Source organism: Drosophila persimilis, unplaced genomic scaffold (assembly GCF_003286085.1).
Source record: "Drosophila persimilis strain 14011-0111.01,24,50 unplaced genomic scaffold, DperRS2 tig00000002-arrow-pilon, whole genome shotgun sequence".
In the NCBI taxonomy this organism is placed as follows: domain Eukaryota; kingdom Metazoa; phylum Arthropoda; class Insecta; order Diptera; family Drosophilidae; genus Drosophila; species Drosophila persimilis.
The window spans coordinates 15,389,741-15,414,078 of record NW_020825289.1 but is presented as its reverse complement, the minus strand read 5'-3'; the positions used below and the strand labels follow the sequence as shown (position 1 = coordinate 15,414,078).

The 24,338-nt window shown below is 45.9% G+C and overlaps 5 protein-coding genes across 6 annotated transcripts; 4 read left to right on the top strand and 1 right to left on the bottom strand.

The window, feature by feature from the left end:
* Window positions 1-551: 551 nt before the first annotated feature.
* Window positions 552-2,754, top strand: LOC6592404 (pickpocket protein 19). The gene is made up of 6 exons (XM_002018113.2): window positions 552-1,332; window positions 1,391-1,487; window positions 1,548-1,651; window positions 1,715-1,793; window positions 2,075-2,429; window positions 2,496-2,754. Exons 1-6 carry the CDS (start codon window positions 620-622, stop codon window positions 2,747-2,749), a joined length of 1,602 nt encoding a protein of 533 aa, XP_002018149.2. The 5' UTR covers window positions 552-619; the 3' UTR covers window positions 2,750-2,754.
* An 18-nt stretch (window positions 2,755-2,772) lies between these two features.
* LOC6592405 (protein brown) lies at window positions 2,773-6,077 on the top strand. The gene is made up of 7 exons (XM_002018114.2): window positions 2,773-3,394; window positions 3,477-3,709; window positions 3,774-4,354; window positions 4,419-4,613; window positions 4,672-4,777; window positions 4,838-5,396; window positions 5,451-6,077. Exons 1-7 carry the CDS (start codon window positions 3,241-3,243, stop codon window positions 5,636-5,638), a joined length of 2,016 nt encoding a protein of 671 aa, XP_002018150.1. The 5' UTR covers window positions 2,773-3,240; the 3' UTR covers window positions 5,639-6,077.
* A 54-nt stretch (window positions 6,078-6,131) lies between these two features.
* Window positions 6,132-9,934, bottom strand: LOC6592406. Its single transcript, XM_026985837.1, has 9 exons — window positions 9,726-9,934; window positions 9,455-9,527; window positions 8,304-9,394; window positions 8,106-8,240; window positions 7,905-8,039; window positions 7,779-7,840; window positions 7,097-7,704; window positions 6,874-7,034; window positions 6,132-6,806 (listed from the first exon to the last, which is right to left on the bottom strand). The coding sequence occupies exons 2-9, from the start codon at window positions 9,524-9,526 to the stop codon at window positions 6,191-6,193; spliced, it is 2,880 nt and encodes a 959-aa protein (XP_026841638.1). The 5' UTR covers window position 9,527; window positions 9,726-9,934; the 3' UTR covers window positions 6,132-6,190.
* Window positions 9,935-11,206: 1,272 nt separating this feature from the next.
* Window positions 11,207-14,994, top strand: LOC6592407 (GTP-binding protein ypt5). 2 transcript variants are annotated; one of them, XM_002018116.2, is made up of 3 exons: window positions 11,207-11,487; window positions 12,599-12,732; window positions 13,884-14,994. In XM_002018116.2, the coding sequence occupies exons 1-3, from the start codon at window positions 11,445-11,447 to the stop codon at window positions 14,490-14,492; spliced, it is 786 nt and encodes a 261-aa protein (XP_002018152.1). In that variant the 5' UTR covers window positions 11,207-11,444; the 3' UTR covers window positions 14,493-14,994. The 2 variants fall into 2 exon arrangements, with proteins under 2 accessions (XP_002018152.1, XP_026842270.1); XM_026986469.1 differs by lacking the exon at window positions 12,599-12,732 and having other exon boundaries at window positions 11,208-11,487.
* An 8,161-nt stretch (window positions 14,995-23,155) lies between these two features.
* Window positions 23,156-24,062, top strand: LOC6592408. The gene is made up of 2 exons (XM_002018117.2): window positions 23,156-23,805; window positions 23,872-24,062. The coding sequence occupies exons 1-2, from the start codon at window positions 23,167-23,169 to the stop codon at window positions 23,968-23,970; spliced, it is 738 nt and encodes a 245-aa protein (XP_002018153.2). The 5' UTR covers window positions 23,156-23,166; the 3' UTR covers window positions 23,971-24,062.
* The last annotated feature ends 276 nt before the right edge of the window (window positions 24,063-24,338 follow it).

The following is a 24,338-nucleotide window of genomic DNA, read 5'->3' as shown; positions in this document are numbered from 1 at the left end:
CGCCCTCTATGAGCTGTTCGTTGCTTTCCTGGTGCTGCAGGACCTAATCTTCACAATCAGCGGGTAGACAAGTTTGGCCTCTTCAGGTCAACTTTTCCAAACCCCAGTTGCAGAGTCTGCGACGTCCTTTACATGGCTTTTAACTTCTTCAAGCGGCCTTAATGGTGGCCGGGTCTGATGCTGTTACGGGTCTACCAGTTGTTGTTTGTTGGGGCCGCAAAACTTTCCTGGTGTTCTGGAGTTACATCTCCACGTTTTTTCGTAGAGCTGAGGAAAAATAGATATTAGAGTCTTGGACATTGGACTTGAGTGCTCTGAAGCTCGACAGCGGCGGCGATGAACGCAATGCACTGTTCGCTCAAGTCAATCAGGGCGCTGACATCACCAAGAGTCAGTACGAGTTGTCCAGGTTTTTAGTATTGTTAATCAATCTTTTTTCTTTCGGCTCGCCACTGAACAGACCTGAATACGGTCACTGGTCACTTTTGCACCGAACCATTTGTCCCTTTTGTGAAGAGACTTTATCGGATGACCATTGTCATAAATCGCTAATGGGGGTCGCTCGCAATTAGTTTATTCCAACTGGATTGACATTTAAATAACAGCCCGCACGCACAGCATGTCCTATCATTTGGTCAGCATGGACAGCCAACAGTGGTGGTTCTGGTGGAGGCGGATCCCTGCCTGGATGTGGAAGAAACTGATAGCCGTGTTACCTACAGTCTTAGCTGGCTTTAAAAGCTACTCGAGCCGACTCAGAGAGATGGCTGAAATAGCAGGAGCCGAAGCGGGCGTGTTGGCCATCAGTTTAATAGTTAACAAACAGCTCCACACCTTGGAGAGGTCCATCTGGCTGGTAGTTGTCCTGAGCAGTATCTACGCCGCTATTATGCTCAGCGGCCTGCAGTACGAGCGGTACCTCAACTCCCCCACAGTCATTTCGGTGGATCGAGACTACCGTGGCTGGAATGGATCGTTGCCGGCAGTCACCCTGTGCTACTACGATCACATAGACTCCTTTAAGGCGAACGAGTACATTCAGGATGTGTGGAACGTGTCCATTATTGATGAGGACTACTTCTACTTTATGGACTTCCTGTATGCGGTGGTCAATGCCACTGCCAGCAACTACGCGGAGCTGGCCAAGTTTGCGGAGGACGAGCGCTTTGACCAGGTGGATCTGTACGAACTGATACAGCGGGTGGATCGGCCCTTTGAGCAGGTCATTAGCAGCTTCGATGCCAACTTCAAGGTCCATGTCCAGATGGTGATGACAGAGCGCGGCTCCTGCTATGCCATCAACTCGCCGATGTCTTCGGTGCTAAGTGGAAAGTAAGTAAGCGAAAGGAGTGACACCTGATCATATTAGGGATTCAATTTGCGTTCACAGACCCATCGTCTATGAGGAGATGGAACAGCCGCTCTCCTGTCAGTACGGCAAGCAGCAGTGCTACATTCGGATGGACCTATACGAGAGCACGGGCGTGGTAAGATCCACACAATGATTCTATTGAGACTGTGTCTAAATCCGCGCGTCACCTTCCCAGCTGGACGTGCACTCGCCGTATGAGGTATCCGCAACAGAGGCGAACATTGTGGCGCTGCACAAATCCGATGAGATAACGGCCTCGTTCAAGGTGCTCGAGACGGTGTAAGTAGATCAAACATCTAGACACCATATAGAGATTGATTTATATGCTGACTTATTGCTTAGGGCCTCGAAAAACCTCTACGAACTGAGCGTGGCACAGCGCAAATGCGTGTTTAACAACGAGGAGACATCCAATCTGAAGGTACACTGCTCTGTGGTTCATCCCCACACAAATGTAGACTATAGGATCCAAGCCCTTCGTTTCGGTTTAGCCAGGAAAAAAATTTCGCAAGTCAAAAGCAGGTTAATGATCGTGAAAAGAAATTCCACGGGAATTGATATATTTTTGTTTGTTTTTTTTATAAGATTTTCCGAATTTTCCCATAATTCCGAAATCAAACGTTTATTCTTATATCGCGTGTGCTATGTTTTTTCCCCTAGTTTATAAATGTTCTTACCATAGATATAATTATCTTTTTGTAGATTTATAGCAAATCCCTTTGCCTGGCTCGCTGTCGGGCTGTGATGGCACTGGAGATGTGCAATTGTGTGCCCTTCTTCTATCAGTTTGTGGAGGGACCTGGCTGCAATCCGGCGGGATTCGAGTGCCTGCTGGACTTCAAGTGGCCCATCTGGGCCCTGCACATATGCAAGTGCCCGTCGACGTGCACGGAGATCGAGTACACAATGCAGACGGTGAAAAAGAGTTCGTGGGGCGTGAAGAATAACGACGAGGTGGCGAGCAGTGAGACGGCTACCTCCAGCTTCCGATGGGACCTGATTCCGCCCAAGGTGCGCATGCGTCGTGATGTTGTCTACAGCTTTGAGGATCTCATTGGTGGGTGCAGAGTCCCGATGCACAGTCAAAGCAAATGTTTCTGAGCGGTTTATCCTCCATTTGCAGTGTCCTTTGGCGGTGCATTGGCCTTCTTCGTGGGTGTCAGTGTGCTGGGTCTGGTGGAGATGGGCCATGTTCTTTTCCACAACATGCTCCTAGATATTTCCACTCTAATTCGCTGGGTCTACACTCAGGCCAGACGACACAGAGTCATCCACAGAGAGGTAGCGGAGGCGTCTACACCTAGGCACCGTCATAGCCATCAGCGTCTCTCGTTGGCCGACACAGCGGAACTGCCGCCGTTCGACTATGTGAATTGATAAGCGACAATTAGCTTGCCATCCAAATGCGGTCAAAAGTTTAATGTTACCCGCAATTTGCGCCGGTAGGAGGGTGCACAGGGCTGGGCTGGTTTTGGGGCCATATGTTGGGGGTAGAAAACGATGTCGCCGGCATAGACGATGCCCAGTTGCCGCTCAGTCTTCGACGCGAACAGTTGTATGTGGTCTCTATCCCATCCCAGTTGTGAGCTCTCTCTTGGTGCCGTGATTAACAGACAGATTTAAGGTTTCCCCCCTGAATGAAAGAATGACGGTGTGATCAAATACCGTACCCACCGAGAGATATGCAAATACATTGTTCCTGACATAAGATAAGATACGTGCTGCCATTCCATCCTCGAGCGAGCGAGTCAGACGAGGTAGGATTAGTGAACGCTGGATACAACAGACAAACCAAATATAGAGATACAAAGAGTCGAAACAAAACGAGACCCATCCTTATCCGTCCATTGAACTCTTCTTGCTGTTGAATGAACGAGTCGGGGCCACAGCAGCAGCAGCAGGGCCCGTCCCTGTGCCTGGAGTGGAAGCATCTCAATTACTATGTGCCCGCCCAGGAGCAGAGCAACTACAGCTTCTGGAACGAGTGCCGCAAGAAGCGTGAGCTGAGGATACTCCAAGACGGTAAGGCTACTCCACTGTTGGAGTGTGGGAATGGGAATAGGAATTGGATTGATTGCGGTGTGGGGGTGTGTCACCATTGCAGCTAGCGGTCACATGAATACCGGCGACCTCATCGCCATATTGGGCGGCTCGGGAGCTGGAAAAACCACATTGCTGGCGGCGATTTCGCAACGATTGCGGGGTAACCTAACCGGGGATGTGGTTTTGAACGGAATGGCCATGAAGCGGAATCAGATGACGCGTATCTCCAGCTTTCTGCCGCAGTTCGAGATCAATCTTAAAACCTTTACGGCCTACGAGCATCTCTACTTCATGGTAGGTCATTGCACTCTCCCCTCTAGACATTTTTCCAACACACTTTTATTAAACCTTTGATCAGTCGCACTTCAAGATGCATCGCCGCACCACCAAGGCGGAAAAGCGTCAACGTGTGGTGGATCTGTTGCTGGCTGTGGGTCTCAGGGACTCAGCCCACACTCGCATCCAACAGTTGTCCGGGGGAGAGCGGAAACGACTAAGTTTGGCCGAAGAGCTGATCACAGATCCTATCTTTCTGTTTTGCGACGAGCCCACGACAGGCCTGGACAGCTTCAGCGCCTACTCAGTGATCAAGACGCTGCGTCATCTGTGCACCCGTCGCCGCATAACCAAGCACTCTCTGAGCCAGGTGTACGGCGAGGACTCCTTCGAAACGGCCAGTGGCGAGAGCAGCGGCAGCAACTCCATCGAAATGGAGATTGTTGGCAGATCGCACGAAAGTCTGCTGCAAGGAATGCGGGATCTGCCCACGCTGGGCCTCCTCAACAGCAGTCCGAACGGATCGCTCAAGAAGGCGGCTATTTGCTCCATCCACCAGCCCACGTCGGACATCTTTGAGCTCTTTACCCACATTATTCTGATGGATGGCGGCCGGATTGTCTACCAGGGTCGGACCGAGCAGGCAGCCAAGTTCTTCACAGAGTGAGCATCCCCGTATTTCGCAGCTAATTTCCATAGTCCATTTACGCTTCTATCTCTGCTACAGTCTGGGCTATGAACTTCCAATAAACTGCAATCCTGCTGATTTCTACCTAAAGACGCTGGCGGACAATCAGGGAGCAAAGAATGCCGGCGCCTTACTGCGTGCCAGGTATGAGCACGATACAGATGGACTCTACAGCGGCAGTTGGCTGCTGGCCCGCAGCTACAGCGGGGATTACCTGAAGCATATGCAGAGTTTGTGAGTGACATCATAAGGGGGATATAATTCAGTTGCTTAAATTATAAATCGCTTCCAGCAAGAAGATACGTTGGATATACCAGGTATATCTGCTAATGGTTCGCTTCATGACTGAAGATCTGCGGAATATCAAAAGCGGCCTCATTGGCTTTGGATTTTTTATGGTGCGTTGGTCAATCCTCCTCCTCCCGCAAGGATTTGTAATCCATGTGGGCTTCTTTCAGATCACCTCTGTGACGCTCTCTTTAATGTACTCCGGTATTGGTGGCTTGACCCAACGCACCGTGCAGGATGTAGGAGGTTCCATATTCATGCTCAGCACCGAGATGATCTTCACGTTCAGTTACGGCGTCACCTACATATTTCCCGCCGCCTTGCCGATCATACGGCGGGAGGTGGGAGAGGGCACCTACAGCCTGTCCGCCTACTATGTGGCACTGGTGCTGTCCTTTGTGCCGGTGGCCTTCTTCAAGGGCTACGTCTTCCTGTCGGTTATCTATGCCTCCATCTACTATACGCGTGGCTTTCTGCTCTACCTGTACATGGGCCTGCTCATGAGTCTCTCTGCCGTAGCCGCCGTAGGCTATGGCGTCTTCCTCTCAAGCCTCTTTGAGTCGGACAAAATGGCATCAGAGTGTGCGGCGCCATTCGATCTGATCTTCCTGCTATTCGGTGGCGTATATATGAATGTGGACACGTGGCCGGGGCTCAAGTACTTGTCGCTCTTCTTCTATTCAAATGAGGCGCTGATGTACAAGTTCTGGATTGACATTGACACCATTGGTGAGGTGGATTGGATTTCCTTCAAACATGTATCTAGGAATCTCTTCCTTTTAGATTGCCCCATCAACGCGGACCATCCGTGCGTGAAGAGCGGCCTAGAGGTATTGCAGCAGGCCTCCTACCGCACCGCTGACTACATCTACTGGCTAGACTGCTTCAGTCTCCTGCTCGTGGCCGTGGTCTTCCACATCGTATCGTTCGGCCTAGTGCGGCGCTACATCCATCGCAGTGGTTACTATTGAATCGGAGCCGACTTTTATTTATCCAATTTCACTTAACATCTTACAAACATTGACTCGGCGCTTCAGGTAATTACACATTTGGCTGAGGCTGAGCTGGTTAAAATTTGTATATTTTAAGCACAAACTGCTGATGGGTTTACTTTATGTATTTAAGCCTAAAACTTCAGTGGAAAATATTGCATTGATCGAGCGCGGGGGTCGCATAAAATAAATCCCAATTGTGTCGAATTGCAACTAATTTGCAATCATGATACGATACGTGTTCCGGGCGAGAATAGTGGGATGCGATCTATAAGACCAGACCCATATCTGTATATGATCAATTGTACAATCAATTCAAAGGGGTTGTCTTCCTACCATTTATGCTGCACTTGCAATTAAATAAATTAAGCTAAAACAACCAAAAAAAAAAAAATGTAAGCAGATCATTGTAAATATTCTGCTTGCATTGTCCATAAATCGTGGAGGGGTGGATGGATGGCCAAGTAGAGTGTTTCATTTACCCATTTATCTTTAAACAAATGTCGCCTTCCGGGGGGCACTGATGATACATTAGCTGTCAAAGGAAATCTGTCGCTTGGCCTTGACCCCTGAGCTGTGGCTGGTGATGGGGGGTACCTGGAACTTTCGTGCCGAGCCATTACTGCCGCCGCCTCCGTAGTAAGGACTGATGTTTCGCTGATCCTTGCCCGTGAAATTTTTCTGCGCTGACCGCCGCAGCTCACCGTCCACGTTTTCGCGCAGCGCCAGGCCGCCCAGATTGCTTTTAGAGGAGCTATTCTGCAATGTCAGATTGGGCCTGATGGGCTGCTGCTGCTGCTCCTTGCAGAACAGATCCTCGGAGATACGATCCATCAGACTGGACTGGGTGTCTGTGCAGGCGGTGGCTTGACTCGTCTGGCTCATGGCAAACGCGTCAACCGAGTTCTCGCTGCCGAAGAAGTTGTGAATGGATTGCGAAGCCTGCAGCGAGATCGACTGCTGCGAGGAACAACTGCTGGCTTGCGACAGCAATATTTTGCGCTGGGCAAACTCCTCGGGTCCAATGTAGCCGGAGAGTCGTGTGCTCGACAGCCGCTTGGCCTCGCTCTCCTGACTCCGGGCCTGCATGTAAACGTCATCGGTATTCTTTCCTGCTACCACGCTGTAGGCAAACTTCTTGGCCAACCTGAAAGGGAAAACGAATGCCAATATAGCTGATTCTGAGTGCCGAAGTCTAGCTGGCATGAACATACCGAAGCAGTGTCTCGCTGTTGCTGGTCGTGTGTCCCAGGTAGAACTCTTGGAAGATCCGCTTCACAATGCGTGTCAAGTCAGACGCATGCTGGCGGAAACTCTCGTGCTTCGCCGTGATCTTTCTCTCCTGCAAAGCTTGCGACACGGCCCAGAGCATTTTCTGCATACAAGAAGTAAAAATGTGAGTGATATGAAGCCAGTACTGCCTTCAATGAAACCCACCTTGCGCTGGTTATCCGTCATGCTGCTGTTGGGCGTGGCACTCATATCGGAGTGCGCTCGTGGCAGTTTACTCAGAAGAGGAGTGCCGATGGACGAGCTGGTGGCCAGGCTACTGCTGCTGCCGCTTAGTCCTAGACCGAGGCGGGCATTGCTGACAGACATAGACACAGTTGACGTCACCCTCTGCTGATGCGCTGCTGTGGAGGAACCAGCTCCAATACAAAAGCTCTGACTCTTGATCTTCAGGGCACGCGGCGTCAGTCCACTTGCGCCGCTGCTGTCGGACCGGAATAGCTTTCTGCTCTGGCTAGCCAGCTCCGCATCTTCATCATCGCAGGCATTGCGCTTCCGCTTGAGCAGCGTCTCTAGGTGATTGCTGCTGCTGCTGCCCTGGTGGTCGGGCGAGAAGAGGGCACGCTTCGATTTTTCCACGCGATCTGCGATCTCCGGCTTGAAAAGAGGCTTGGGCGGCCTCAATTGTTGCTGCTGGAGGGTCTTGGCTGGACTTTGGAAAAGGGCGCGCTTTGAGGTTTCCCTCGAGGGTCCCGGCTTAATGAGATCGGTGCGACAGAGTCGTTTGCGCGCCGACGAAGTTGGCGTTTTACGCGCTAAAAAACCACAAAAATCATCATAATGACATACATTTTGGTTAATATTTGGCTTATCTTATCTTCAAACATACCTTTCTTCTTGCTGCCGGGCGTTTTCCGTTTGGGTGTGGCTTTTCTTTTGTTGCGCACTTTTCTGTAAGGCAAAACCAAAGAATTAAGACACTTCCATGGCGCCACAAGGTACTCAAGGAACTTACTTCGTGTCAAGTAAAATTTGCGGTCCTATCGAGCTGTTCAGCTTGAGGGAATTTGTGGCCAGATTTGCAGATGAAAATATGGCCCGTCGCTTTGCCAGATGACTGAGACGATTGCCAGGTGATTGGGTCAGCATTCTATAAAGTTTAATGGGCTCTCACATTTAATAATTATATGAAATGAAAAAATAATATGCAACTCACTTCATGCGCATGTTTCGCTTCTTGGCACTCGATGGGGAACGCACATACGACGTGGCTGTCTCCACGCCTACATAGCGATCCACCACGGACATACTGAGGTATTCATTTTGTTCGGCAGCCTTGTTCAAATTGTAACTAAACAGGGATAGCAAAGAATTCCATAAATTCTCCCATTATTCAGACCTTTGATGGACTCACCTCAGTCCATGTTGCCTCACGCCCAGCACCTCGCGCCAGCCCATGTTCTGCGCATCAGACAGGCTGTGCGTGGGCTTGAACAATGAGGAGCTGTTGCTGATTTCGCTCTCCGCAATGATGGCCGCTGAGGTGGAGGGTTTTTGAGAGAGAAAGTTGAGAACCTGTTCCTTCATATCTATAACCGTTGAAATTACGTCCACATCGGGAGTGGTGACAGTCGGCGGCGGACGTACGCCCTGCAGACATCGTCGTATCCTTCGATAAAGTTCCCGCTCGCGTCGGCAGTTTTCCAGGAAATGAGAGCGCGGGTCGCTGCCGTTGAGTTGAGAGGTCGATGCTTCCTGTGTCTGCTCGTCCGCAAAACTCGACTCTGTTGGGGCAGTGAGTGACCTGCGGGGGCGCACATCGCTTACACATTGCGACTCCTCCAGGACTTCGGGCAGGTCTTCGAGAGTTCTTGCCGGGGCTTTGGAGGGCACTTGATCGACGTTCTCCGCATCGTCGTCACTGTCGGCAAAGAGATCCGGCGAGCGTTCGTTGTTGTATTTTTGTTGTGAGGTATTTACTGAGGTTTCCAACACAGTGGAGAGTCGAGGATCGGCAGTGGAGGGACCTGGTTGCTGCTGCTGCTGCTCCTTCTCCTCAGGTCTCTCAGTCAGACTTTTGATTTTGCCATCGAAGCTAAGGCAGCTACTGTCCTTCGTTGTGATCGTAGCTGCTGTTTCGGGAACTGACACAGCCATGTCGACAGCGTTGCAGCTATTTTCCTCCATTAGGGTGTCGTAGAATCTGGGAAAGACAATCCTTCCCGGGGATGGTCGCTGAGCTGACGAGGCCTTTACTTCGGGCAGCTTTAGGGCTGGCAGTTGGGAGCCATACAAACGCTCATTGACCTGGCCGTAGGGGCTCTCGCCAAAGCCACGGAATTGCGATTCTTGGCTGCCCTTAATATTATTTGGCGGCGTACCCGTTTCTGTTGTCCGATAGGCGAGGACGGGTTCATTGCTCAGTGGTTTTGGTTTCATTAGATATGGCAGATTCATATGCTCCTCGTCAGATATGTGTCCCTCATTGTTTTCACTGAGCGAAGACTGAAAAAACAGCACTAATTTAATTATTATTCTCCTAGAGAAAGACAAGTTTTTGCATACCCCGCTTCCTGTAGACGGTTCCGATTCATAACTATTGTTAATTTTGTGCCTCAAAGAGTTGCTGGCTGCCATTCTTTAATTAAAAATAGATTTTTTGTTGTAGTACTGATGGTTATTTCTGTCTGTAGAGGCACGCGGCATTATGTACAGGCTCGCTCCAATTTTTGGAGCATAATCCGAATGAAAATGAACGCACAAGAGCACAAAAGCCGCTGACTCTCGATTTGTCGGTTATCTGTGGTTGCATCAATCCGGCTAAAAGTGCATTTACCTTTTGGAAATGTGGCACTTTTCCCCAGGTGTCAGAAAACTCCGCACTTCACTAAAGCTGCCCAAGCGAAAAACGCGCGTAGATGGTGAAGTTGTGCGCGCATTTAGTGCGGTCCAGTCGCACGCAATCACACCCTCTGCTATATCCAATTGTGCGTGCGTCTTTCCTTGATCTTAGTTCATCTTCATAATTGCATTCAAAGCACTAGTTATTAATTAATTTATGTGTTAAAAATAATATTTTCAAGTGTGAACATCTGCTGGCAGCTTGACCGCGGATTAGTAGACCATCAGGAATATACCAAAATATACCGTCTCATTTTCAAAATATACCGTAAATATACTGACGAATTCAAGTTCTATTAATCATATTCCCCGTTTTCTTTGTTCCGTCGAATATTACCAGCTATATAGAATATTTAGCCATGCCCACATAATTTTATACGAATTATGAATCAATTTTCTACAAGATTGGATAGTTTTTAATCCTTGCTTTTATTGTATTTATTTAAAAAAAAGGGTTAAACGAAAAAGTTCAACAAAAAAAAGAGTCGCAATGTTGCTGGTATTTGAAGACGAGATGCGTGTATAGCCCTTTGTACACCCTATTTCGCTAATTTTATATGAAGATCAAACGTGATTTATAAAGACCTTTTCTCAAATTGATATTCTTTAGACGTATTCAAGTAAATTATTGGTATCTCGTGTATATTTATGTCGATCCTGATACCTACTGAGCCTTGGAAGACAAACGTATTCACAATTCTATAACATCCATTACCCCCAGGGTATGTGTGCATGAATGGGACTCATTGTTGTGAACCGGTTATGACGACTAATTCTTGGTTAAACTTTCTTCCGTCAAATATTCCCAGCTATATAGAACATTTAGCCGTGCCCACATAATTTTAGCCCATTGATGAATCAATTTTCTATTTAACTGGTGTATTCTTAATACTTGCTTTTATTGGAATACCGCTTAAAATGAATATTAATAGATTGATGAAATTGACAAAATATACCATATATATATACCGATATACCGTAAATATACCGTCGGTTCAATTTTGACCTAAAAAAATACCGAAAAGTATTAACAATACCAGAAACGGTCACCCTGCTGCTCGTAGCAAGATTTTGGCGGTGGTGTTAACGCGTCGCGGAACCCTTAGTGATGGGCGATATTTGTACTGTTATTAATTAATTTGTGACTGAAATGAAACTGAAGATAGTGTTAACCTAACATATAAATCAGTTTAATTATATTAAGCTTATTTTTATCAATTCGTTTTAATACATCAATTGTTTGACTAAAAAGTTAACTGGAATAAAATGCAATAACATCTTCTATCCGCAACTCTAAAATCCTCCTTGCAAATAAAATATCGGTATAACTATCGAAGGGGTTTGCAGCCCTGCTAAACAGCTGATTTGCGCTTAACACAATAACAACAAATAAAACTTTATTTAAACTTTTATCTTTGCCAGTGGCACAGCACTTTCGACTCCAAAATCCCCACCAAGTGCGATAAACCCACACAGAAAAACTGTACTCGCTCTCCACTACACAACTCCAGTGATTGAGTGACCTGTTGAGGTTTAGGAACGCCAGTGGCCTGTTTTGATTAGTAATAAAAACTAAGCAATTGTGACTAAATCATTGACAGACGTCCCCCACTTACTCCGTGCCATGCGAGTCGATTGATTGCTTTTCTCGAAGATGCGCGGAATTGAGGGCAAAGTTGTGGTGCTCGGATCGCGAGGTAAGAGCAAATATGCATTGCAATTAATTTAATGGCTGAAATTCCATTTCATTCATAAGAATCTGTAGATTGCACGTAATTTCAGCATTTGTAAGGCGATAAGCAGCAGAAGCAGCAACGAACATACTCTGGGTAAATCGATAAGCGGCTGCCTTGAACTGCTCCTACACTCGGCTTAATGATGGGGTATTCGGGATCGTCTCTTTGCAGGCATTGCTAGGGGCTAAAAAGGAGGCGGGTCTGGCAGTCAGTCAGGCTGTCTGGTCTGAAATATTCTTATCAGTCTGCTAAACTCCATGAGAAATAGCCGCCCGCAGTAGCAGAAGCAGGGAATGCCCGCTAAATTGAACATCAGTCAGAAAAGCCAGCGTTTAGAGGTTCTAGAGGTCTGTCTTTAGTGTATCTTACTACCAGTAAAAAGTTCTGCAAAGTAGTTTCCCTTTTTCACAGGCGATTTCTGTTTCAAACTGGATTCCCCATCCACACAGTGGTTCCCATACCCAATCGCTAGTCTCTACTGTACCCGACTTTGCAACTTTTTCGTTTGCTTTGGCTGTTTTTCGTTATTTCGACAGGCCTAGGTCTAATCGGCTGTTGTAATGCTAATATTTAAATTGTTGAAGGCCATGCAAAGTTCACCTAGAAATGTAAATACTATGCACCTAGTATATATGTACATATGTACTCTGAACAGATGTGTATGCTTTATCCAGTTGTGGCTGCTGGCATTGATTCATCTGCGTTTTGTTCCTGGTGAAATCTGTTCTTCCCTGAGCCTAGACTAGATATGATTCATTTACATATCCATCCAGATGAGATGCAAAGCAGAAGTACAGTCATGGCCGGGGATTCTCAAGTGCAAGTGCATTTCAGACAATGAAATGTGGTTTTGGGGCCTTCGGAGCGATTTCCTTATCATTGTTTACCACCTTACGAGGGTGCTACGTCTCAAATATAACTACGCTTCATGTTTTTGTTTACTCTGCCATGACTAATCAAAGGTCTATTAATGCGTGCGCTGCTGCCCGTCCATGCGGTGTCTGCAGATAAGACTCGGGGTATTCAATTCGTATTATATGGGAGTCTTACTTTCAATTGTTTGTCGTTACAGGCGTGGGCAAGACGCGTTTGGTCATCCGATACATCAAGAACACATTGCATCGCAGCGAGAGCGAGGTGCCGACAATAGCCGTCTCCTTTTTCACGTGCAACATCATCTTGGACGAGGTCAAAATCAAATTGCAAGTGCGTACAACCACCCTACCGAACACCGAACATCGACCCCGCATCCCTTTCAGGCACCCACACAAATATTGGAATGTGGCCGTAAAAAACCGAAAGCCAAAGGAATTCCCTCGGCCCTACGCCCACTAATCCTATTTGCTTGCTGGATCCCCGGAACGGTTGGAGGCACACGCTAATCTGGGCTTTTGCTGCCACTGCCACTGCCCCTGGCCCTGTCCCCTGACCTCTAGCTCGGTTATTTTATTTGCATGTTTTTTTTTATTTTGCAATTTCTGCGTCCACTGCACTTTGTCTGTTATTTCTTTTTTTTTTGTAGCGCACTTTCTTTTTTTATAGTTTATTGATAAGCTGAGCGCGAGCGGCGGCCAGCAGCAGCAGTTTTCCCCCATTGTGATAGGGTTGCCAGCCCTTTTTCTCTCCCATATTTTCTCTTGGGTTATTCCGCTTTTATACGCAACCATATAACAATGGGAGCTGCAATAACTAGAGAGATCCCTGCACACCCTCGACTGGGCTGTACCCTATTAAATGGAAATGAATCGAATGTGAAATTTAAAGTAACCCGAAGATAAGTGTAGAGTTTCATTTCGATTAGTGTCGTTTCTTTATGAACTAGACCTTAGGGTAACCCAATAATTGTGAAGTCGTTTTACGAAACTTTTTGGTGCACAATTCCAATTTTAGACACAGGACCTTTAAATCAAAAAGTTCAAGGTTTAAATTTTTCCATAAGAAACAACATTCTCCTTTTTAAGAGCCCGACAAACCCAACAACCGTTCAGAAATACCCGTCTGAGAACAATAAGAATGAATACATAATGGGATATAGTTTGTGTATTCGTGTATTTGTGGATTCGTAGAGGTCTTTGTCTCGTTCTGCGGTTCCCCTGTGCTTCGATTTAGTTTCGACAATGAACATGTCGTTGCCCCAAATTTTTATGAAGATTTGAATGGGCGAGAGGGCATAAAGAGGACTGGACGCACAGCTGAAGTGCACATTCCACAATCCTCCAGATGATTGTTATTGCTGTGGGAGCGCGCGGGCATAAAGACCACAATTGCAGAATAAACGCTGAGTGACTGAATGACTCAATTAAAGTTCAAGTCACGGACGAACTCTAATCATTCAACCATTTGTCCATCTCTTTAAGATCTGGGACACCGCTGGCCAGGAGCGCTACCGGGCGGTGGCACCTATGTACTATCGGAATGCGAATGCCGCCATTCTGGTTTTCGATCTGACACAGTATAAGACGTTTACGGAAATCAAGTCCTGGATACAGGAGCTGCATCGCAATGTCCAGGATCCGATGATACTGACGCTGGTGGGCAACAAGATGGACATGCAGGCGCAGCGTGCCGTCTCCCGCGACGAGGCTTTCCTGTTTGCCACCTCCATTGGGGCCACCTACTTTGAGACTTCCACCGAAACGGATCAGGGACTGGAGCAGGTCTTTCTCTCAACGGCTTTGGGGATGGTGCGTCTCGCCGACGAAGGTAAGAGCCATTCGCTGCGCTCCTTCGAGTCCACCGATTCCCTGGCCTACACCAACACCAACACTGCCTTTAGTCACACTGTGGCCGCCTTGGCTCGGAATCCGGGCAATGCTGCCTTCCGACTGCCGTACGTGGACATCGGCCTGGCCGTTGAGGGCGAGGATGTGAAGACGAATGGTGTCGGCCGCCTGGAGACGCCGCCCTGGAGCATTGAGCACATAGCCCTCGGCGAGGTGGAGAGGCCCAGCTGGTGCTGCTATTAAGCGGCCCCTGCGACTATTATCAAAGAACCAACAATGTGATGTTAAGAAAATCAGATTTATCTTAGTTCGAATATATCTACGAATGCCAATACGGATATCCCAATAACAGCAAAGCAAGCCCCGAACATAGCTTGAAGCTATATAGTACTTTTAAACACACTGATTAGGCTACAGGGCGGAGTTTCTCGATCCATTGACAAGCCGCCTGGACTACCCGCTTCATCTTAATCTTAATTCTAGATCCTAAGCGTATTCAGCAATCGCCGCATGCATATTATTTATAACTATAAGGTGAAAAGTTCATTTGACCTTGCATTCAAATACCACCACCACAGGACGCAAACCAAGCCACAGGGAAAAAAAGCTCCAACACACACTCACACAAACACCACCAAATTCATGTACAAAGAAATTTTTATACCGCTTGGATACATAAAGAAAAAAAAAAGAAACATACTATACACCGATGCGTATACCACATAAATATAGATGTGAAAATGTATTCAACGTGCTCTGTCATTTTGGGGCAACGACGGGCACGCCCCGCATCGCTTTGGGTTTCCCCAAGTGGCGTATCGTCCGAGGTTGGAGCAATGCAAATGCATTAACTTGGCCATTAACGCGGCAACTTAACGTGTAATTGGAATTTAATGCCCCCATAACAAAGCCAAGGGTTACAATTGTATTGCTATTGGTTCATGCTTCTAAGGCCAGAGCATTAGGTTCTGAAGGGAAGCACCCAGGAGCGTGACCTGCTATTATTATTAACCCCTCTGCGGCGCATCAAGGTCTGCGTGTACTGTAAAGGTATTCGGGTGTTCTAACAAATCGATTTCTGATTAGCTTTCTTTGCTATATTTCAAAATTCGTTTATTAAATAGATTTGTTTTTGTTTTTTTTTTGGATTATGATAGATTCATTGTGAATTTGTTATTACAAATTTTTTTAAAAGATTGGTTTTTGCCTGCTGACACTTTGATTGATATAAAATCAATGAAGGCCCTTTGGAATATCAGAGCCATCTGTAAGAGTCCAAACCAACGACAGAACTCTGTTGCCCTACACCATCCCCACCGTCTCCATCTTAATTCGAGTCCAAGCCCCAGCTAAAGGTTAAATTGAATGGCTAAATCTAGATGTACTCATAAGTCAAGCAAGTTGGGGCTAAGTCGGGCACAATGACGCAAGTTCATAAAGCCAGCGCCGAAAGCAACTTTAACGATTAGCTAATATACATAACTTATGGTCAGTTGAATCCTTATGTATAAATAATATGTGCAATTTAGCGTGAGGCGCCAAGGAAAGACCATCAACAAAAGACCAAAAACTCATTCAAGTGTCATCAACACATTTACCAGGCAGCTGGCGGCTCCAGGGCCCAGCAGGTTCGGAATGCGAAAGCTATGGATGAAGCCGGAGCCGGTTCTGGAGCTGGACTTGGGGATCTCTTGTGGTTGAGTCAGCCCATTGATTTGCCATTAGTGGACGGTAAATGAGTGCGGAGTAACACAACAGCACTCGCTCGTTTGTCTCTGTGCTTGAGCACTCAACCGGAAGTGATGCCAGCCCACGCGCACACGTGTGTCTATGTAGATGCCTACCAGATACGACTATCCTTGACTTATACCCACCTACACTAGTACAAGCAATATACCTCAACATCTTGGCTTGTGGCACACACACACACACAGAAATTGTCCCTTAATGGTGTTTAGACGGCTTAATGATGTAGAAATGCATCAATGTAATCAAGGTGTGGCAGTATCTGAAGGAGCGGCAGCAGCCTGAAGGCAGGGCCTTTGACCAAGCATTTGAGGTTTGTCTGCAGCCGGGTTAACCGCACTCTGATGTCCCAACAAAATTCCTAACTTTATTCGCCTGTCAGTTGAACTAATAGGCCAGCATGTCGTACCAAATTATCCATTAGCAGTCTGACAGCTTGGCCAGGCATATTTACATTCTGATTGCACACAAATGAGATTGTTCGAGAGCTAATATATTTGTATCAAGGTTTTTAAGTCATTTTGTGTGGAATTCTAAAATGTACATAATTATGTATGTCTTTGGCGTCATTTGCTCTGTCTGCTAGGGGCTTCAATTGGCGTCGTTTCTTTTAAAGCAAAGAGAATTTCTAAGTGCTACGCTACAAAGGCTAACCAGTCCTTAATTGGGATTAAGGTTGGAATCGTTCTGTTTTAAAATGTACATATGTCCAATCCAACAGTTTTAATATTCACGAAAGGCCTTTTTCGCTGCCAGTTTTGAAGTCTATTATTTTTGGATTTCGTGCAATTCGATAACTAACTCCACAAGCTATGATCTTCCATTTAGTTTCCATATTTTCGGGCTTTTAATTCCTCCAATTTGCATTTGGTTAGGCGCCAATTGCTGCTGACAGACAGGGGCAGGACACTGAAATATTTGTATATGATTCATGCATATAAATCGTATTACATGTCCGCTCTGGCATATTTACGAGTCTATCCATAGGTACATATGTATGTACAGAGAGACTACACATATACATATATACCGAGCGCTTGAATATCAAATCTGCTAAAGTTCCCATTGCCACATAAATTGCTCACACATATGCACAAATCAAGTATGCAAACGAACAAATGCCGATGTGTGTGCGAGGTGTTTGTGTCCTCTGAACGATTCTCTTTATGCCCCGATCCCCGAAGCGTTCATCTATCGCTGTAGCCATCGCCATTGCCATCGACATCGAATACTGGCAAGCCGGTCATGCAAATAATTTTGAATATTTAACAAGAGTTTCGGTTATGTACAATGCTCGTACTGCAGCAGCCCAGAGCGTGTTCACGCTTTCGATGCATACTTTATGGCCATTCCCTCCCTCCCTCCCTCTCCCTCTCTCTCTCTCTCTGTGTGTGTGAGAAAATTTGCATGTGGCTTGGTGGTGTCAACTATTTGGAATTATTACAGATTTGACTGAACTTCTACTGACCTGAGCAGCCATTTAAGGTGCATACCACTCCACACAATTACGCTGTAATTCTTGTGTAGATATCCATCGACAAATGGGCTAGCAAATTGAATTCTCCCCTGACAATGTTTATTTGCATTTGAAAGTTTACACGTGTCTATTTATTTTTGTTCAATTTATTTTAGATCAAGTTTACCTGATCCCAAATGAAACCAATCAATCCCCTTCAGCTCAAATCAAAGTGTTCTATTCAATTGAATTGCTTCAGTGAAATTGGATTGTCTCGCGTGTTTTCCTATGCACCTATATACATGTACTAGTATATTTTGTGAAAGTAACTTCAATTGACTTTCCATCGAAATACTAGGGAAAATACTTCGAGGTCTTGTACAGAATGGAGCTAAGTATGGAATGGCCATTTAGTCAATTAATCAAATTTAAATCCATTTCAAAATGGAACAAACTCGAAGCCCTGGCACCTTTTAACTCAACAAACAAGGCAAATTTAAAATTTCGCACTGCTTTATCTCTTGTTCTAGTGCCGCTCTTGCTTCTGCTTCTGGAAATTGCATGAATGTCAAGTTAGCCGAGTTGAGTTGAAGTTGGCCAGAGCTGGTGGCTGAAAGCAATGCAGCGACATGAAAAATACCACAGCAGAGAATGCATAGACATACAGCCAGGCCAGGGGACAGGAGATGGCTGGCTGGCTGGCTGGCTGGCAGGAAGAATGGTGGGGATAAAGATGAAGATGGAAAGATGGAGGCGCTGCGGGCAAGTCCTTTGAGTGTCGTCCTCGTCTCTGTCTTAAGCTCAAATCCCAAATGCATAGACAGCTGCTTCTGATGCTGATGCTGCTGCTGCTGCTTGTGGCGCTGTCTGCACAAAAAGGCAATTCCAGCTACGGGAAAGGGAGTTGCCCCAAAGGGGCAGGCACAAGAAAAGCCAGCTCGGAAAACGCAATTCAAATCCAATTTAATGTAATTTTAATTGAGCCGCTGCCTGACCGATGTCTGAAAAAAAGGAAACATACGAATATACATATGTATACATATGTACGTATTCCTAAGGGGTTTTCCCCCGAGTTATTTATGGGACAAACACAAATACGAGAAGAACTATTTGATTTGCATTTCATTAAATAAATGCCCGCAAAATTGGCAATTCCGATGCAATTGCTTGGCCATAAATTGTCAAGAGTTCCGCATTGACCCAAATTGAATTTTGTAACCAGAGTGTTTGGCTGCTGCAGCACATTATTTATAATTTATCTAAAATAATGAATACAATAGATCCCATCCCCCTAAATCATGGTAGTCTCTAGCAGTTGCTTTCCTGTTTATGGGTATCCTGCGAGTTCCCTTTGAGCTCGGTGTGCCGGTCGCGGGTTCATCAACGGCTACAATTTATCATAATTTGCTTACAAATTACTTTTTCACCCACAGATGATGCTGCTGCTGCTCCGGCTGCTGTTGCTGCCAACTCATGTTGCCAATTTCGAGGCCCAGCAACCATTCACCTGAATGGGGGCTCAGCGAGTATGGCAGCCATTAAACTGATAAACCCTCCAGTCGTGTCGAGTCCACACACACACAGAGATTCCAAAAGGGTGGACTGGGCAGAAATGAGCCTCAACCATGCCGGTGTCCTTGAGAGCGTGTGTGTGGCAGTGGCATAAGGGCACAATTTGTCTAGACAAACTCCAGCATGCCTTTGTCTTTGCCTTTTCTACATTTCCTTTTTCTACTGCTCATATCTATGTTGTACCTTTATCCTACGCAACAGACCTCAGCGGAGGATGTTATTTTGGGATAAGAAAAGAACTCAAAACATACGAACCTCTCAAACTAAAGGGTTGTGAAAATTTCTGCCACCTTCCATCTATTTCAATTGGTATTTTCTGGAATATAAAGACAACACTTTGGAAAAGAATTCGATAAATTACTATTAAGCCCTTTAATTCTCATAAAAAGTTTTAAAAAAGTCAATATGTCTGACAACATATTTAATTCCACTAAACTGACAAAAAAGCGTTATAGCACTTTGTGGAATATTTTTGCCGAAATGCTATTAAATGCATTTTCATGAACTTAGCTCGATTTTCATGAATTTTCATGGAATCAACTTTTTGTTGTTGATTTGCATGCACTTTTTCTGAGGTATTTCCTGTGATTCCGTTTTTCCTGCTTGTTCTCTCAAGTTAGTAGGTGGTTTTTTTGTCTACCATTTTATTTTGTGAATTTTTATAGGAATTTTTTCTGCTACCGAAAAACTTGAAAGGGTCATACTTTGGACGTTCTCGGATGCAGGGTATATATAATTTTGTTATTTTTCTTTTTCCCTTGTCTCTATCAAAATCTACATACACACACACAGAAGAACAGCCCACCAGCCCATCGGAGAGATGTCCTAAAAACTGAGAGATGTGACTGCCACATGAGGGTGCACAATTTTTTCCCTGTTGTCGAGATGACAACACTTTGCCATTGTGTTTTGGGCTGTCACTTTCTATTCGCCCATTTTGCTGCCCCTGAGTACTTTTTTCCGCATTCCCCGCTGCCATTTGACATTTTTAATTGTTTACCGCCCAACACTAGGCGACAAAGGTTTTATTTGTCGTTTTTCCAATTCGATGCGATTCGAGAGTCTTGAGACTTTAAGATCAAGGCCAAGGCAAAAGGATTGGGAATCTTGAAATTTTGGGGTTCACTGATTTTCAACTGAACATCATTTGTCTGCTGACTGGACAGTCATGAATCTGCATTTATTTATGCCTCCATTTCAACTGTTTCTCGCTTTTACTGCCACCATTCCAACTGCCTTCTTCCGTCTCCAGGCTTTTCCAAGTACAGTCATGACTCTGGAGGTAAGTGTGTGTGTGACTGTGTGTGTTTGCATAAATACTTTGGTCTATTGCGTCCACGTTTCAATCGGTATACGTATATGTGCATATGTCGTGGGCGTAACAGGGAAAACGCAAACCTTTTAAAGCCCCCGCTCACTCTCCCTTTTGGCTGCTGTTCTCCAACCTATATTAAGTCCTGTGGGGTGGCGGCTTGGGATGGAATATGCTGGCATCTGGTGATGGCGCCGCTGGTCAGTGGGTGGCTCTGACGTTTGACATTGACAGGCTGATAATACAAATATCATTGTTGCTTGCACATAATTAAGCCTGACAGTCGACGAAACTCTTCAGGAAACTCTTGTCCAGCTTCAGGCACTGTGGGGCGAAATCCAGCAAGTGCTTAACTCGGATTTTTTAGCAGGTTTAAATAACTGAGCCTTCAATAATATCTATTTAATGATAATGATATCCATCGAAACACGAAAGTTAAATCTAATAAATTATTGTATTATGAGAATTCAATACAACTATCTGTTTCCATGCAAAGGGATCTTTGATAGTGAGACGGCTAGCCCTTATCCACTGTGCTTGGGCCCTGCTGGTGGTGGCATTAACATTATTAGTATGCGTGGCTATATGCTTGAGTGTGTGTGTGTGCCTGGATTTGGTCCTAATGCGCCTAGTGCCAGCTCCAGTTGACAGTCTGTTGACTTTCAGCTTTGGTCGCTAATTAAGCCTGTTTATCGAAGTAAGTTAGCTGTTCAACTTTCACAGCCCCTGTACTATCTGTTCTCCATCGCTCCTCCTAGCAGCCTCTACGGCTTAGTTCACTTTAGTTTTATCAGCCAACTAAATTTAGTGTGTCAGTCGGATCTAGGAGTAGCATGTGTGTGCCCCACCCACTGTTCCATTCCCCCCTCCCAGCTGCCTTTGGACATCTCTTAAGTGCAATAATAAAGCGATTCTCGTAAATGCCACAAAGCCTTCCAGTTCGGCTCTAATTGAGTAAATTATCCAGGGAAATGAAAATGGTTTCCCATATATGGAGCGGCAAACAAGTTTGTGGCATTGTCACACACATACATTTATGTAGGTACATATATGTAAGGACGTGAGGGCGTATGGTTCTGCTTTGTGGTTGATGTGGAAACATCAGAAATAGCTTCGGTTTGCCATCAGCAGAGACGGAATCAGAGTAGTACGACGGCCTGTATGAGGGAGAATATTCCACTGACAGCGGCTCAATTGCCTGCGGTTTGACTTTTAGAAAAGGCATTTTATTAGCAGCCAGCACACAAGTTTAATGCCAATCGATGGATGCCAATCGATGCCATTGCAATGGCAAGGGGCTGGAGGGCCAACTATTGATCACGGTTTTAACTTTTCCTCCACATGAATGTGTGTGTTCATTGCACTTGACCTTGGCAACAAGTTACCGGGGACGCTTTTCAAATACTTTTGAACTCAACCTTTGGGAAAACGGAAAGTTTTAATCCAGCCTGCAGTTTATCTGCTTCATTTGAAGTTCTGCTGACCGGCTAAATTGTACATAGTATCAGTTTTTGGATCCATTTCATTCTTACAGATAAATCGCAGTTCTGCTGCAGGAAGGGACTTGAACTGAAGAGCAGTTTTACTGGCAACTGGGGCGGCAAACTAGAGTTTTCCAAGTGTGTTCACATTTTGCTATCTGCCATTTGTTTCGTACATGCATCATTATTTGCCATTGAGCGATAGTATAGTGGCATTTTTTACGGGCAGATAAAAAATATAGTAAACAAGAAACAAAACTGAAAAAGAATGCAACTATTTCCGCTACATTGGTTGGCAAATATTTGTTACAATTGGTTGTCATGGGGAGCGATACGTTATAAGTAGGGGGAGGCATGTTGTGAGACCCCATGGCAATTTAGATATAGATCCGGTGCAACGGTGCGTATGATTATTAATATTATTACAAACGATTTTTACGTTGTGTTAGGAAATTGAATTTGAAAAATTCATACGATTCATCGCACGACGTACAATTGCTGCATTCTTTTGTCTACCATTTGTTCAAAGCCCGCACTGAAAATGGTTCCGGACTGAACGCAACTGCTGGACAAACAATGGGGCATGAATCAAACCATTTCCGAGTCCCCGACCAAAACATACCCCCTTCCCCCCCACCCCCCTTGAGAACGGCTACTTTTGCAGGACGGTTGAGTCCTTTGCATTCTGGGGCTGTCATCTGATGGGTCCAAGTGTTTGGTATTCTGTCCGGTTCGAATACCAGTTGTGGCTGAAGCTAATCCCTGCAGTGAACCACTTGTTGTATGTACCACAGACTTTCAGTCATGCCCTTCCACTTTCCTGACCTACTTTCCAGACATTTCATAATTACTATAATCGCATGCAAAGTATCCTCAACTAGCGTCATCGAGTGCATAATTTATAAGTCCCTTGCCTTTGTCGCATTAATAAGCGGATCATATAGGATTAAGAACGCCAGCAACCCCCACGCTAGAGGATGGCGTAAAGGATACCATCACAAGAAAGTGGAGAAATTCAATGACAAATACAGCATAGATTCATTTCAGTATTCAGTATTTCAGTAATCACCTGTTAAGAAGGTGTTTTTGCCACTTTCCAGGCCTTGTTTTTACATGCGTCATGACAGAGTATGAGTATGTGCCGAGATGTCATTCTAAGAATTTCTCTGGTTGATAAGAGGAAAGACATATGCACGGCTCTAAATTACACTAATTGGTGTTTTCGCCTGATAAGCGAAGTGGCTGGAAAGGAAATGCTGGTAATAGCATCTACGGGTAGAAAAGTGGCTATAAAAGCGAGTGGCTAGCTACAGTTCAGAGCCAAAATCAACGCGAATCTCTGCCAGATAGATGATGATTATGAACATGAAGACGCTGACCTTATTCTGCGTCGTGCTGGCGGTGTTTGCTTGCCACACGTTCGCACAGTCCAACGCCAGAAATGACTCAGAATATTGTCCCCCAGATGGAGGAAATGATTCCGATAGCGGACCGGACTTCAACGATGACAAGGATGGCCAGGACGATCGCCTTTGCGCTGCCTTCCAGGATGTGCGCGGCCTGATCGACCACGAGGCTCTGGTGGCACTGATCGACACGCACTCTCAGTGCGACGCCAAGTTCCGTAAGGCCATACGCTTCTTCAACACCCCCGGGTTCGAGGAGGTGGCCCTGCTGCTGCAGGAGAGCGAGGCCTATCAGACGGCACTACAGGAGCTGCAGATTGCCGGCGTAAACACCACAGACATCGAGCTTATCCTGGACATCTTTGCGTGCATCGCGCTGCCTGTGCCCCAGGCCGAAAAGAGCTGCGACTGCAGTAAGGTCAAGAAGAAGAATCACAGCTTCATAGCCGACCTGCTGGCCCTCATGCCCAAGAGTGATGTGCACGGCTACTCCGTGGATGCCCAGTCCAAGAACTCGAACTTTGCCCTGTTTTCCCGCACGGTCACGTCGACAGAGTTCCAGGACACTCTCCGCGCCAATATTGTGGGTTCTTCGAATTTCCTCCTACGACTGTAATCCACACTAATCTATATCTGTCTTAATTTGCAGAAGAAACACGATGTGGCCAGAGCATTGAAGATTCTGCGTCGCAACGGATGGGACATTCTCGAGCTGCTGCGCGCCATGATAACCATTCTCACCTGGTGACCTGCCGGCGACACAGGACACGCCGCCACCTTCATTGTGCGCAACTCTGCATTGTATGTAAACCAAATACAGCAACAAGTTTAAAGATAAAATGCTCCCTGCAAGTCCTTATTTGAGTTGAATGGCCTGCCCCGTGGGGCACTCAAGGCTGTCATCTGTCAAAGGGGATTAGGGAATATTGCAGGTGTGGGTATGTCGTTGTCCCGCAGTGCTCTCTATTTTTATAGGGATTCTTCATTGAAATTGCGTTCAATTTGTCAATGCAGCGGAAATGCAGCAGAAGGGAACGATTCATGCCCGGCGTTGACGGGGGAGTCTATATCCACTTTCTATCGTTTTGAGCTGATTTCGCTTCCAATTCTTCGGAT